General features: G+C 51.5%; 1 protein-coding gene across 1 annotated transcript in view; it reads right to left on the minus strand.

Moving 5' to 3' along the window:
• The window catches only part of GRIK4 (glutamate ionotropic receptor kainate type subunit 4), a 415050-nt gene that overhangs the window by 44697 nt on the left and 355633 nt on the right, over positions 1–14720 (minus strand). The window contains exon 14 of the mRNA XM_045080424.1: positions 281–394. Within this exon, the coding sequence (XP_044936359.1) occupies positions 281–394 (114 nt within the window). The remainder of the gene's footprint in view (positions 1–280; positions 395–14720) is intronic.

The following is a 14720-nucleotide window of genomic DNA, read 5'->3' on the forward strand; positions in this document are numbered from 1 at the left end:
ACTCACCGACACACGGCACAACCAGGGTTGAGCGCTCGCTCTCAGCCATCCCTAGTCAGTGAGGCAGAAGCAATTTTTACTGGAAAGCCCACAAGTGTGACTTTTCCATTCTTCCTGTTTGCAAGTCCGCACAGCTGATGCGGAAAAAATAGCCCAGCTCATTTGCATTTAAGTCTTGAAATCTAAATATTTCTGTGAGTCATTCATTATTACCATATAACTCAGTGTTTGCATGCAAATAACTTTAATGACATAAATGCTTATAAAATAAGTCTCTTACCATATGAACTCGGTAAAGAATGCTAATTCCCAGAGTCATGAATGGCTTGGAGAAATCAATCACCTTCTCCCGCTCCGCAGTAATGGTGAGGCCCGCCACGGCCAGGTCCGCTTTCTGAAAGGGACAGACAGATCCCATCAGTGGGGCGGCCCAGGTGAGATGCAGGGACAGAGACTTGTGGCCAGAGGCCGTCCCTACTGGGGAGATGTCACTCTGGTCTGGCTTCTCAGTGTGGGGAGGGACTCTGGGTGGCCTTGAGCCATCTCAGACCCGAACAATCATTCACGAGAGGACACGGTGCTGAAGCTGGAACTCAGGCACACTTGTGGCCAGACGCCTCTAGACACATCAGTAAGTACAAACAGCAGAGGACTGTTCAGGGACCATCTCAAAATGCCCAAGGAGAGGGAGAACGGGCACAGAGGCTACTGGATTCTCAACAGGAAGTCATTTTAAAATTCAACTTCCTAATTTGCTCAGTCCACAAAACTTGACGGAGGTGCGAGCCTGAAGAGGAACCGCGGTGGGGGTCTTGGGGGTGCGAGAAAATGGATGTAAGCATGGAAGAGAGACAAGCTAACACCACCAAGCAATCGAGCGGGTAGCCCCACCACCATAGAGCTCGTCTTTGTCAGAGCTGGGACTGGACCTTGGCCTCCCAGGGCCCTGGACACTTAAATTGCTGCTCAGGTTACAGTTCAGGCGCCAAAGAAGTAAAAGAAGGTTCTGTGGCCTTCCATGTAAAAGTCACCAGAATTTGTTCTGAAGACATTTCCTTCTGTGCTCTTGGCCCTTGTAGGACACCACAGATGCCCATACCTGATGAGAGTCTGAATTCAACACGATCGGCTTCCTCAGTGTTCCTCTTTGCCAGACAGTTCGTCCTCGTCCCTTATTTAAACCCATCCCCTGGCAAAGCAAACTCACTTCCTCTTGGTCTGCTTCCCCGTGCATGGTGCAAAGGGGAAAAGCCCAGAACCAGCGTTCTGTTCCGGTCCTTCACCAACTCCCTAACCTAGGCCAGTCCCTAGACATCCTTGGCCTTGTCCTTAAACCAAGGATGTGAGGTGAAGACCGTGCCAGGACCCTGCCCAGAGATTCTCTAACGGGGATTCTCAACATCTCGTACATCTCGTCTCTGACCACCTGAATCAGAATCCTGTGGGAGGCTGACTAAAATGCGAATTCCTGAGTCACACCCCAGGGCCCCCTGGATCAGACGGTGGGTACCAAGCTGCGCAGCTGATTCTGACATCCACTAATATGGAAGAACCATTTTTTTAAAAAAAGATTTTATTTATTTGACAGACAGAGATCATAAGTAGGCAGAGAGGCAGGCGGGGGTTGGGGGGGAAGCAGACTCCCCGCTGAGCAGAGAGCCCGATGTGGGGCTCGATCCCAGGACCCTGAGATCATGACCTGATCCAAAGGCAGAGGCTAAACCCACTGAGCCCCCCAGGTGCCCCAAAGAACCATGTTTTATAACGGAGGCGTGTATCTCAGACTGGCCTCCACTGGTTTCCATGTCAGCTTAACTCCTTCTTCTAATTCCAGTGGAGCAGCTGATGGGAGAGAGGAAGACGGAAAGGAGGACAAGTGGAGTCCCCCGCAGTCTGAGAACAGGCCAGGCGTCGTCTCTGAATGAGCGCACGCACACACGCGCACAAGTGCACGATTCTTCCTAAATCACTGCAAAGAAAATAGAGAAAGAGACATGCTGGTCCTCATTCCGCACACAAGGGAATTTGCGATTTGCGTACAAGAAGGATAAATCTCTTGGCAAAGGTCAGTCTCTCCCGCATTTCGACCTTGCACCTCCACTCCCGATCCACGTTCCGTCTGCTGGTGCAGCCATGTAATCTGGCAGAGGTTAACAAACTCAGGGCCTTATAAAGGCAGGCCAGGTGCCAAGGAAAGAAACTAGGGTGCGGATGTAAGAGATTTTTCAATATAAAATGAAATATGTGAATGCTTCATTGTGCTCTTTCTGTATTTCTCCAAGAGAGTGCTAATTACTGCTATCAAATGAATCAACCCTTGAGATTAAAAAACGAAGTTTGATTAGAAGATTGTTAATGCTTTCATTTGGGGGCTCTTTGTGGAGGGCTGCTTGGGTCTTTCAGAACCTCGGCTCCTCCGTGACGGTGGCACTGATGGCAGTTCTGCCCGCTTGAGAGCACAGGTGTAGGCCAACAGATAATCAACGCAGCACAAAGACCCAGCAGGTGCAGCGCCGGGTCCCACACGGGCAGGCTTCTAGCTAGTCGGCAGCCAAGCCCTGCATGAACCTTGGGAGGAGGAGACGAGAGAGTCAGTTGGGTTGGACTGAAAGAACGGAAGAAAAGAGGAGGAAACCAAAATGGATAAAGTGGGCAAAGATAAACACAGCTTTTAGTATTTAAAAACACAGATCCTGTCCTGCCAATTAACTGAACTCAACAACTCTACCCACAGGTTTCTTTTCCTCACCTACAGCTTTCGCCCCCAAAGGGTAAATTTTGTTTTTGTTTTTTAAGATTTTATTTATTTATTCGTCAGAGAGAGAGAGAGAGAGAGCAGGAGCAGGGAGAACTGCAGGAAGAGAGAGAAGCAGGCTCCCCACTAAGCAAGGAGCCCGAGGCGGGACTTGATCCCAGGACCCCGGAATCATGACCTGAGCCGAAAACAGACACTTAACCAACTGAGCCACCCACACATCCCAAAAGGGCAAATGCTGAGTTGGAATTTGGAAATCGGTTCACAAGTTTATAAAAGCTGTCATGATGTCATGGTAAAGCCGTAGAGCCTTTCCCGGGTGCATGCAGAACGGCCACATACCCAAGGGAGAGTGTGTGCCCCAGGCTCGGACAGGGCATCTCTGTCTACTCACAGAGAGAGCTTTTCCAAACTGGGGCCAAACAGAACAACCGCCTCATGTGGACACTGCTGATTCCTGGCCACCAGTCGGTCCCTCTTCACTTTCCTGCCCCCCCCCCGCCCCCGGCAGGAGTAAGTTACAGGAAGGGGAGGCAGGGAAGGAGAGGGATGGAAAAAAGCCGTGGCAAGCTAAAAGAAATGATGGAGATTTCGTGGTGGTGTTTTTTGTTTTATTTTGTTTTGTTTTTATTTAATCAACTCAGTAGAGAATAATAATTATCTACCTTGGCTTCAACACCCCCCGAAATTTTAGCGACAACCTCTGGGGATCCGGTTATTCCAAAAGATGCGCGTTCATTTTATTTCACCTTAATTAAAAAGACATTATGCTATAAAGCAGTCTTAGATGAGGAGATAATATGCCATGAAACCAGACTAACAAGCCAAGGGGGCTGGGAGTGTACGATGCCAGCAACCATCGGCATAGGGGAAGGAGGGAGGGGAGGGCAGGCTGCCCGTCCGCCCCAGCCCTTCTGCATCTCTGGCCACTCGGGGCAGGAGGGCCGTGCTCTTGGGCAGAAAGAGCTGTAGACAGGACATCAGAAGACATGGCCCTGGTTGCAGCCAGGCCACGGCTCACTGTGACCGTGGGCGAGTGACTCCACTTTCTGGGGTGAAGTTTCATCCCGTCAGATGAAAAGGCCCCCACCACATGCCCTCTAAACTGTCTTCTCCAGCTCCCAAACCCCACACTCGCATTTCGCTTGCCTCAAATGGGTAGAGCTTACTTCCGCGGGCCCCTGTTTTGCTCAAGATGATGGTGGATCGCAGAATTGAATGTTCTGGAACAGACGAGGTGAAGGAGCTCTGAGGAAGAAACTCGCAGACTGGTCAGCAAAGACCAGCAGCCGACAGGGACCCCGGGAGGGGACATTTTATTTTAGGGAAAGAAATCCAGAAAGGTCAGGAAGGGACACCCCCATCTGGACAGCAGGTCTGGGAGTGTAGCTCCACAAAGTGGGAAACCAAAAAAAGGTAGGCATCCCCCAGAGCCAGGGGAACCGAAGGAGGGCTGATAAAAGAGAAGTGGCAGAAAGTTCTGTATACATTACGATGTTCCCGGTCTTGGGGTGGAGGTGTGTATGTGTGCGCGCACACACAGGGGCATATAAATACATTCCCTCTGAGAGAAAGACCTCTCTCCTCCCCAGTTTTGATTGAAAGTGTTCTTTGAAGAGCTTCATGTTCTGCCACTGAGAGATCCCCCTCTTTTATCTCCTGGATGTTTGCAGAATTTACAAGGGGAGGGCAGGCTGGAGCTGGCCTGGAGGTCACTTCCAAAACAGACTATCCTTTCTCTCATGGAGTTTAAATAGGGGTCATGCAACTGCCCCCATTGATATCAAAGCCTGGAGGCTCAGTGTGGCTGCCGTGCTTCTCCTGGGAGCTGGGGCCTGGCTGCGAAGAAGGCCGCAAATTCACAGCAGGGCTCCAGGCGGCATCTGCCTGAGCCCTGGCTCTCACCTGGCGCCTCCCTGAGAACACGGCTACCACAGGGAAGGAGTCTGATGGCAGCCCTGGATCCTGGACCGTCTGAAGGGAACAAAGCACTCTTCTGTGTCCTCCTCCTCTTTTAGAGAGCTGCTGCCCCCTTTTGGGCAAAATGCTCTCCCATTCTCTCAGCCAGGGCCCAGCAGCAAGGGTCGACCGCCAGTGGCCTCAGCCCGCCTTCCCCTGACCGGCACCCCCCCCCACCCCGCCACAGAGTTGAGCTAAGGAGAGGATGGGACAGGGCCGAAGACGCATGCCTCTAGCCACTCAGCCTCTCTGGGACTCATTTTATTGTGCAAGTTAAGAGAGATGGCGGGAGTGCAAGTCTTCTAACCCAAACACCCTGGAGAGCTCTGCCGGGCCTTGGGGGAGCTGTGGAGGCCCCAGGATGAGGGGCTGAGGTTCAGCCTTCAGGATGGGAAGGACCTGTCTGGATTCCATTAGTATGCACCGACTTGCTGTGTGACTTTAGGCAAGTCACTCAACCTCCCTGAGGCTCAGTTTCCTCACATGTAAAGTGGGGATGATAATCGGACCCACTTCCTAGCTTTGCTAAGGAACTGAGTGAGACGACACTCTGTAGACGCGAGCACGGGGCCCAGTGCAAAGAAAGTACCCAGTGCACGTTTGCCACCAGGAGGCCTACAAGAGTCTCTGCAGACAGTACCCCAACCCATGCTGAGCAGGAACGTTCGGGAGGGCAGCCAGGCCTCTTCTAGCTTCGTGTAGGGCAGGGGACCCTGGACATTTGGCCTATCCCGGGACAGACATAGAGCTGTGTTAACACTGGTGTGACTGCCTGTCTCCAAAGATTCACATATGGACCTTCTTAGGCCTCATCCTGTCCCACTGCTTAGAAAACTCAAGGAAAAAGCTGACACCCAGCTTGGAGACCAAATCCAGTCATTTCCCAAAGTCTCTTCCTTGTTATGTGATTCTCCTCCAGGGACAGCAGATTAAAAGACCTCTCCAGCTTCCTTTGACTTCCATGGTGCTATCTGTGATCAGCTTCCAGATCTTTTCTCTCCGTTTTTTTGTTTGTTTGTTTGTTTGTTTTTGTTTTTGTTTTACAGCACTCTCCCCCTCCCTGCACCCTGACGACCCCAGCCTCCTGCCCCCTGGGGCAGCCAGCCACTCCCCAGTGCCAGCGCTTCCTGCCCCTCTGCAGGCCCCATCTGCATGCACACACTTTATTTCACCTGCCGCTCAGGCCCCACAGTGCCTCGCATTCTTTGCTGTCATTTATTTAACTCTGTAATTGTGTTACTTAACTCTGGAAAGCTCTGGGAGGCTACAGATGGAATGAGAAAATGCTGCACAGAATAAGGTTGTATTGAGCATTCCTGGAAACCTTCATTCCAAGATAATTGTCTCGGGAGATCCCGGTATATGGAGGAGGCTTACGGAATTTGAAGCGAGGCCTGCTTAAGGCTGCGAGAACGGGGCCGGCATAACGCGTAAACACCCAGGCAGGAAGGAGCTCCGAGTCCACCAAGCTTGGCTTGGCAGCGAGGGATCATGTGCATTAGGCTCTGGCGGAGGGTGACATGGGACACTGAGCTCGTCGAGCTCTTGTGAGTGCTATGTTCTGGGTTCCCCCCACCTGAGTGTGGACTCTCGGGGTAGGCAGGGACAATGTGCAGAACTCAGTGCCTCTTCCTCCATCTGCGATGCTCAGTATTCCCTCAGCCCTCTTTTCTGACTCTCCTCCCTGACCCAGGCAGTGGGCAAGGTGCTGAGAGACAGGCATGGCCCCTGACGGCCCCTGACAGTCCACTAGGGAGGCAGACCCATCATCAGACCGTTAGAGTAAATGTTTGTAAAATTATGGCTGTAACAGGTTTTATGAAGGGGTTTAGAAGGCACCACGAGAAGGTAGAACAGAGCATTGACAGAGTCTGGGAGGTCTGGGGGTGGGATGGGGGGCGGGAGGGGCTTTCCCAAGATGAGATGCAGTTGCCTGAGCAGGAGTTACCTGTGAGATGGCCTGAGTTGAGCACTCCCAGGGGAAGGGATAGCATGTGCCAAGGCCCTGAGACAGGAGGAAGCTTGGTGCATTCCAGGGGCTGGAAGAAAGCCAGAGTGGCCGGAGGACATAAGGCTGGGGCGCATGCTGTAAGAGGAGGCTGGAGAGGCAGGCAGAAGAGGCAACACACTGAAGAGGAATCGGATGGACCCTGAGTATTTTAAGCAGTGGATGGCCTACAAGATAAGATTTGTAACACTAAGGCAGCTAACGCCTACAGCCCTTCCTGTGTGTCAGGTAATGGACGGAGCACCTGCTGCATATTATCTCACTTAGCGCTAAGACCCGTATGGGGCAAGCTACTATGATTACCCCATTTTACAGATCAGAAACGTGAGGCTCAGGGAGGTTAAGGAACTTGCCTAAGGTTGCACAGCAAGTAAGTGGCAGAACCAGATTCAAACCTGGGCAGCTGGGCTTCAGAGACTGTGTCCTGAACCCTCAACCAATTCAGTTGGCTCTAGTGAAGAAAAAAGATTCAAGAGAGGCAAGAAAAGACCATCCTCATTTTTCTAAAAAAAAAAATAAAAACTTTCACACCATGACAACCATACCTGTCCTCCCTGTTAGCCAACTATCCACAATCCTGTGAACTCCAGTGACTTCAGCCTCACTTCCCAGCATCCCCTGGGGCCCCAAGCACCTGACTCCAAACACACCTTGCACATCCCAACAGCAGTGGCTCCAACGACCTGTGTCCTCCATCTTGAATGTCCAACCCACAACCACTGGGTCTTCAAGGTCCATTCACAGTTTACTTGCTCTGCAAAAACATCTGTCACCTCCCCAGGAGTAAGGCCTTCTTCTGCTCCATCAGCAAAAGCGATAACACACTGCTTGTACCACTGAGGGGCGTATGCCACGCATTGCCCTGGATCAGAGCAGGGGGCCCAGGGCTCCTCCTCCAACTCTGTACTTCCTAGCTGGCTGTCTGCTCTGCACGCACCTTCTCTGTGCCTCACTTTCTTCTTCTCTAAAGGGGGCAGGACAACAGTTCCCACCTTCACAGAGTCTCTATGGGAATCGAATGAGCATGCCATCTCAAGCCAGGCCTGGCACAGAATAACTCTCTGTAAATGTTTGCCCCTCCTGTTGGTGTGGGCATCTGGGTGCCTGTCTCAGCTCCCGGGACAAGGTCTTTGGAATACTTAACATACGTAGCATTTCATCGTTGCCATTGGCCCTGTTTGACAAGGAAACCAAAGCCCAAAGAGGTTAGTAACCTGCTCAAGTACACAAAGCTAGGACATAAGAAAGCTGGCTTCAGACCCACATGTAGTCTCAGGACTGCGTACCCTTTTTTTTTTTTAAATATATTTTATTTATTTGAGAGAGACAGAGAGAGAGAAAGGGAGAACACAAAGGGAGATGGAGAAGCAGGCTCCCCGCTGAGCAGAGAGCCTGATGTGGGGCTCGATCCCAGAACCCTGAGATCATGACCTGAGCCAAAGGCAGATGCCCAACCGTTCGAGCCACCCAGTGCCCAGGGCTGTGTACTTTTGATGGTTGCACTGTTCAAGGGGGATTTCCCAAAGTGGGCCCCCAATACGTCCCTAAATGGACAACCAGCACAGCCAACATTGCAGGACACAGGAGGACAGCCCACCAAACGTGGCTTACCCTAGAGGGCCTCCTCGCTGACCACAGAATGAGGCTGAAGTCTGACGCAAGCCTGTACGCAGGAGGGATTTTATCAGCAAGTCAGAATGGTAGAACCAGATTCAGGTCATGATCCAGACGTGGTCAGATACAATCCTCCTCTTCCAGCCTAAAGAAGACTCAATGCCCCACATCCCTAGCAGCAGGCTCCTTGCCCCCCCCCCCACGCCCTCCCAGGTCTATGCCCTGGAGCCTCAGGCAGGAGAGGAACCGGCCTGTGCTCTCATGCTGCCCGGGGGAAGGCACAGGGAGGGTGAGGACAGGCCCACCCTGGGCCCAGCGAGAAGAGGCGGGACTGGCTGCATGAAGATCCTTCCAGAATCTCACCGGCCCCCAGTCCTTTCCTGCTGCGCAGTGAGCAGATTAACATCTGCAGCTCAGCCCATTTCAAATTAGATTATCTGCTTACTTCCTGTCTTTGGATCGATTCACCTGCTGGGTGCCTTTCTCCCTCCCCACTCCTCCCCCGCCTAGCGAGAGGCCCAGGGAACCTGCCGTGACTCACAAGGTCACCAGGCAGAGCGGCAGCAGGATCTGAAGGAGATGGGGAGCTCACTCCCACTCCTGGCTCGAGCTTCTGCGAAAAGTCATCATTTAGGCCTTCCTAATAACAAGCCTGAGAAGTGCGCACATCTGCTCACCAGGGGTGGGAGGCAGGCTGACTTCCCACTCCTCCCGCTGTGCACGGGGTCAAGAATAAACTCGCTCTTGGGGCTCACCGGGCGCCTGCAAAACCGTGTCCTCATCCAGATGCCAGCCCTACCTCTCCTCCCTTCCCAGGATTTGGAAACACAGATGAGGGAACAGAGGAGAGCAGGCAGCTGGTCACCTGTTACACACGTGCATGCATTCACACACCCACACATGCACACACACACCCCAACCCAGCCAGCACCCAGGCCCCAAAGAAGGCCTGCTCCCTGTTCAGAGGGAGGCTCCGATCACAGCTTTCACAAACCAACACAAAACCCACATTTGTGGGATTTCTCTGTGCTCGCTGGGCGGAGTCCCTCCTCCATAATGCTCAGGAGCAGATGTCCCAGGCACATTAGTGTTCCTGGGGAAGTGGCATGTCATCTTCGGGCCCAAGTGCTCCCCAGTGCTATTACTCCAAGGGGCAGTCTGTTCTCAGGGCTGGATGAATTTCTTTAGAGTTAAATTAAAATCCCTATGAAATATTTAGTTGGTTCGGCTCAGGGCTGCATTACTGGCCTATGTGGGCAGATTTCAGAATCTGGCAGAGTCAGAAGGGGACGGCCATTCGTCCACAGGTGAGGTGGTGTGGTGCGGGGGTCCAAGCGGATGCCGTTCACCTTTGACCTCTTGTCCCAGGCTCCCGTTCACGGGCTGTGGACCCTCCTGTCCTTCGGCGTCACAGAGAGATGGATGTTTAAATCCCAGCCCCCCGCCATCCACCGGCTGAGCCAAATTACCTCAAGTCTGGGCTTCGGTCTCCTGCTCTCTCAAATGGGCAAAATCACTTATGGCTGCTGGAAGGATGAGAGGTAACAACCTATGTAAATGGAGCTCGGGTGTGGTCCTGCCTCTCAGTGTCCCCTCTTCTGACTGTAGCCAGAGGAGGCTTTTGAGAAACGAACGGAGATGGCGCTGTTCTATCCTATACTGACTTCTTCATCGCTTTTGTGCCTGGGGACCCTTCTCGCACTCTGCTGAGGTCTCTCAACCCCTTCTTTAGAAACATTTACAGATGTTTCTCCCATTCGCTGTATTGCCTAACTGTAGGGTGCAGAAAGACGACTGTCAAAATATTTTTCCATTTTTGCGCTACCGGGGCACAGAAGAGCCAGAGGTTGGTCTAAGAGCAACATTACGGTGACACCAGCAATGACAATGGCGCAGGTGTGGTTAAAATACCACGACCATTTGTTGCCCACAGCTGTCATTGAAGGAAATAACATATTTGAGCTTAAGTTTAGCAAAGAAGAGGTGTCAGTTTGTCCCTTCCAAGTTTATGGACTGTGTTAATGCTATTCTCAGGCCCTCGGGTGTGCAAGGACCCCAGGAAAGGAACTTGCACACACTTCTCAGCAAATAGGACAGGCTGACCCCAGAGCAACACAGGGATAAGGCGCTGGCCCCCCGCACAGCCGAAACTCTATGTGTAACATCTGACTCTCCCTGAAACTTAACGATGAATAGCCTACTGGGGACCAGAAGCCTTACGGATAACGAACAGTTGATTAATACCTATTTTGTATGTTGTATGGTATGCTCTGCAGTATTCTTACAATAAAGTCAGCTAGGGAAAAGAAAGTGTCATTTATTAAGAAAATCAAAAGGATAAGAAACAAAACAGAGGAGCATTGAGGAAAGGAGGGAGAAATTTTAAAAGATGGAATCAGAGAGGGAGACAAACCATAAGAAACTCTTTATCATAGGGGGCAAACAGAGGGTTGCTGGGGGGGCTGGGGTAACTGGGTGATGGACGGTGGGGGGACACGTGATATAATGAGCACTGGGCATTATATGCAACTGATGAGTCACTGAATTCTACCTCTGAAACTAATAATACACTGTTAATTAATTGGTTTTAAATAACATAATTTTAAAAAATCATAAGGAAGAGAAAATACATTGTTCTGCACTCTAATACTGTACTGTATTTACAGAGAAACATCGATGTATGAGCAGACCCACGCCGTGCGAACCCATGTCGTTAAAGGGCCAAGTGTCATTCTTGACCCCAGACCTCCTGTGCCCTGCTGCCCACTCGCCACCCGTGGGCCATGCTGGCCTTCATCCTGCTCCTCTGACCTCCCAAGTTCATCTGCGTCTTCACATCTCCTCCTTCCTCCGGCGGCGGTATTCTGCCCTGGCCTTGGCTGTGGCTAGGCTGGCTTTGTCCCACTGCTCAGATCTCAGAGCGGCCTTCCCCGTGTACCCATCTAAAGGACCCCCTCCCTGACACTCTCTGTCTTATTATCCTGTGTTATCTTCACAGCAAAAATGATGATGCAAAATTGTCCTCTGTGTTTATTCATTTAGCTGTTTATTGTCTAGAACGCAATCTCCAGGAGGCAGAAGCCTGTACCTCCTTGTATGCACATGTACCCCCAGAGACTTGAACAGGGCCTGGAATCTGGTGGGCTCCCCATAAACATCTGATGCACGAACAGGGGAATCAAAGAAGTAGGAGCTCTGTTCGCACTACTCTCTTACCTTGACTCCGCGCTGGGGGAGCAATTTTGTAGTCGTGTTTTGACTAAGAGAACACACTCCAGGGCCGACCTTGCCACTCACCAGCCACTTATCTTAGGCAAGTTACCTAATCTCTCTGTACCTCAGTTTCCTCATCTGAAGAATGGGGACAGGAATCCTACATATTGCATACGTGCTTTCCAAAGACCAAATGAATTACGGTGTGAAAGCCCTTAGAACAATGCCCAGAACAGGAGATGCTACAGAGGCATAAGCTCTTTTATTTGTGGGCTCCACATTAAAGGATCAACTTCAATTCTGCTAGAAAATACTGTTTCAAAAACATTGGCATAGGTTGTGAGAAAATGCAAAGAAATCCTACAATTGGAAAAACCAACGTGCGTTATGTTCATGACACAGTGTTTGTGTGGTTGGGAAGGGACAAAGAAGGAACAGCAGCGACAGCTGGGTCCAAGCAGGTTGCACCTGTGCCCTGAAGCCCTGAGATGCCCGAGCTTGGCTTGCTCCCTCCATGTCACCGCATCGTCATCCTCACCATCACACGCGACGTTCTGCAGACATGCCAGCAATCACGTGTCAAATAAAGAAAATAGAATCCTATTGAAATGTGTAAGATGACACACTCATTTCTAATACAAACACCCCTCTTTCCCCCGGAATCGAGAAATCCCTCCAGATAGTGAAGGACAGGCGTTGAGAGGCATGGAATGGTCACTAGTAAGTCTGCACCCTCAGGCCCGTCACCCACTCTGGCACAGGGTGAGTACTGGGGCACAGTGCAGGGCCCCACCACAGAGCACAGCTCCCCGGCCCACGTGGGGATCAGTCCTGCAGCCCTGACTTCATAAGCAGAAGGCTTGCACTGACCACACCGGCTCAACATCTATCTGGGACCTCAAGGTTCCAAGTCGACACTGCGGGGGCGGGTCACATAGGCTCAGGCAAGCCGCTTCCGAGGAATCTGACCATACCACTAGCCCACGGGGCCGTCTTGCTTTCGTTTCCTTTCCCACCTGTCGGCCTTGTAATGAAACCCAGTGTCACTCAACCGCCCCGTTATTAGGATGGTTTTTGTGGGATGAAATCAACGACCACCCTTTGTGGGAAGTACTGCTGAACTCCCAGAGGCTTCCCCGCTGTTCCTCACTGCTCCGTGCCAACAACTCCCCTCCACGTCTCTGCCCACACCTCACGATCCTGCTGGACAAGGAGGGAGGTCCCAGCCCTGCCTCACACCAGCCCCCGAACTACCCAACGGCATGAGGAAGGGAGCAACGATGCGACCAATCAGACCCAGAACGCGGGACGCTCCCAGCCTTTCTCTCATCTCTTATCAGTACACGCACAAGTCAAAACCCTTGCAAAGGGCAGAAGGGCATTTTCTCAGGGATTCCTGTAGGTTTTTGAAGAGGCGAGTGAGAGAAGTCACATGAGCCTCTGGCCACCCTTCTTGGGTGATGAAGTGTATTTGATCCCCTTCTGAGAGGTGTCCCACTGTGTCCCACGTGGCTTGTGTGCCCACCTATAACCACATCCCCAAGGGGCTTTGCACAGACTGCTTTCAGCCTCACAACACCTGCCAGGTCAGCAGTAGCCAGTTTAGAGACAGAAGAGTAAGTAAGGCTCAGCAGAGTCGGGAGGTATTAAATCGGAGATAGGGGAGGCGGGTGGGGGGTGGGGTCACTGGGTGACGGGCATCAAGGAGGGCACGTGATGCGATGAGCACTCGGTATTACATGCAAATGATAAATGATTGAAGACTACAGCTGAAACTAACGAGGTACTCTGTTGGCCAAATCAGTTTAAATAAAAAATTAAAAAGAAAAAAATCAGGGATAATGGCTAACTTTGGGCAGGAAGGGGGCTGTAGAGAGAAGAGGAAGCATGTTGGTGGGGCAGGGACGAGGGTCCTTCTGTGTCCTACTAATGGTGTTATTTCTTGACCTGGAGAGTGATCACATGGGTACCTTCCCTTTGAGATAATTCATCAAGCTGACACTTAAAGATCTCTGTACTTTTCTATATATCTATTTATATCTAAATTTTTTAAAAAGTTCAGTGGTTTGCCCAAGCAGACACGGAGCCTCGTGATGACTCTTTGGGAAAGAAAGGCCCAGAAAACACGCGGTGTGGGGGGTGCTACCACGGTCACAATAACTGTGCCTCAGGCTGGGGATTTCACACACCCCGAGAAAGGTCAGTTTAGGCCCGGCATGTCTACTGCGCATCTCCGTGTAAATATCTGGGTGACTTCTAATTCAAGAAGGGCAGAAAGGAACAGCTGCATGTTTTAATTAGATTTGTATTTGCATCTGGATGCAGAAAAAAGTCTAGATCCCTCATCTGGTCCAAACAGCTGAACAGACTACAAAACTACAAAACTTCCGAAGGGACCAACTCTTTGCTGAACACCAGGCCACACCCCTAGGTAGCCAGTCCTCCCTGCTGGGATCTGCCATCACCCTCCAGCCCTGGGCAGCCCCCACTCGAGGTGGGTCTTGAAACGCTGTCCGAGAGCCCTGGGTGTAAGTCTGCTCCTTGATAGCTGTGTGACCTCAGGCAACCCACTTAGCCTCTCTGAATTTGTTTGCTCGTTTCATAGGGTTGTGAGGATTAAATGAGCTAAGGTGCAGGGCCTGATGCAGTCAATGTTCAGTGCTTAGTAAGTGCTCACTGCCATTGTTATGCTGTGGCTGATTCTAGAGTCCAGCCTCCATCCTCTGCCTAGTCCCTTTGAAGCCCCCAGGACGTGGCCTCTGCTGTGGGATGCACCATCCTGCCCGGTGGGGGTTTCCAGAAGGCTGAACCCTTCAACCTGATTTGCTGCAACTGACTCATCTTCACTTTCGGCCAGGATGACGCCAATGGACACACTGGCTATAGCTCCTGACCCCATCTCATCTCTTTAGGTCTCCTGCCCGCACCCCGCTTTTCACCACTTCCTGGCTGGGGCCCCAGCAAGGACCCCGGCCCACCGTTCCACCACCCTCCAGGTCATGGCAGTCTGCTCCGGGTGTCTCCTGAATTGGGAGAAGGGATCCATTTGGCAAGAGTCGATGGTGTCTATCTGAGCAGTCCAAGTTTACTGACTGGGCCACATGCGGCCGTTTTAAAAAAAAAAAAAATGTAGGCCTTTGTTTTGCTGCCTAGATTGCAAATGTAGAGACA

Source organism: Mustela putorius, unplaced genomic scaffold (assembly GCF_011764305.1).
Source record: "Mustela putorius furo isolate JIRA1106 unplaced genomic scaffold, ASM1176430v1.1 tig00000460_pilon_pilon_pilon, whole genome shotgun sequence".
Lineage (NCBI taxonomy): Eukaryota > Metazoa > Chordata > Mammalia > Carnivora > Mustelidae > Mustela > Mustela putorius.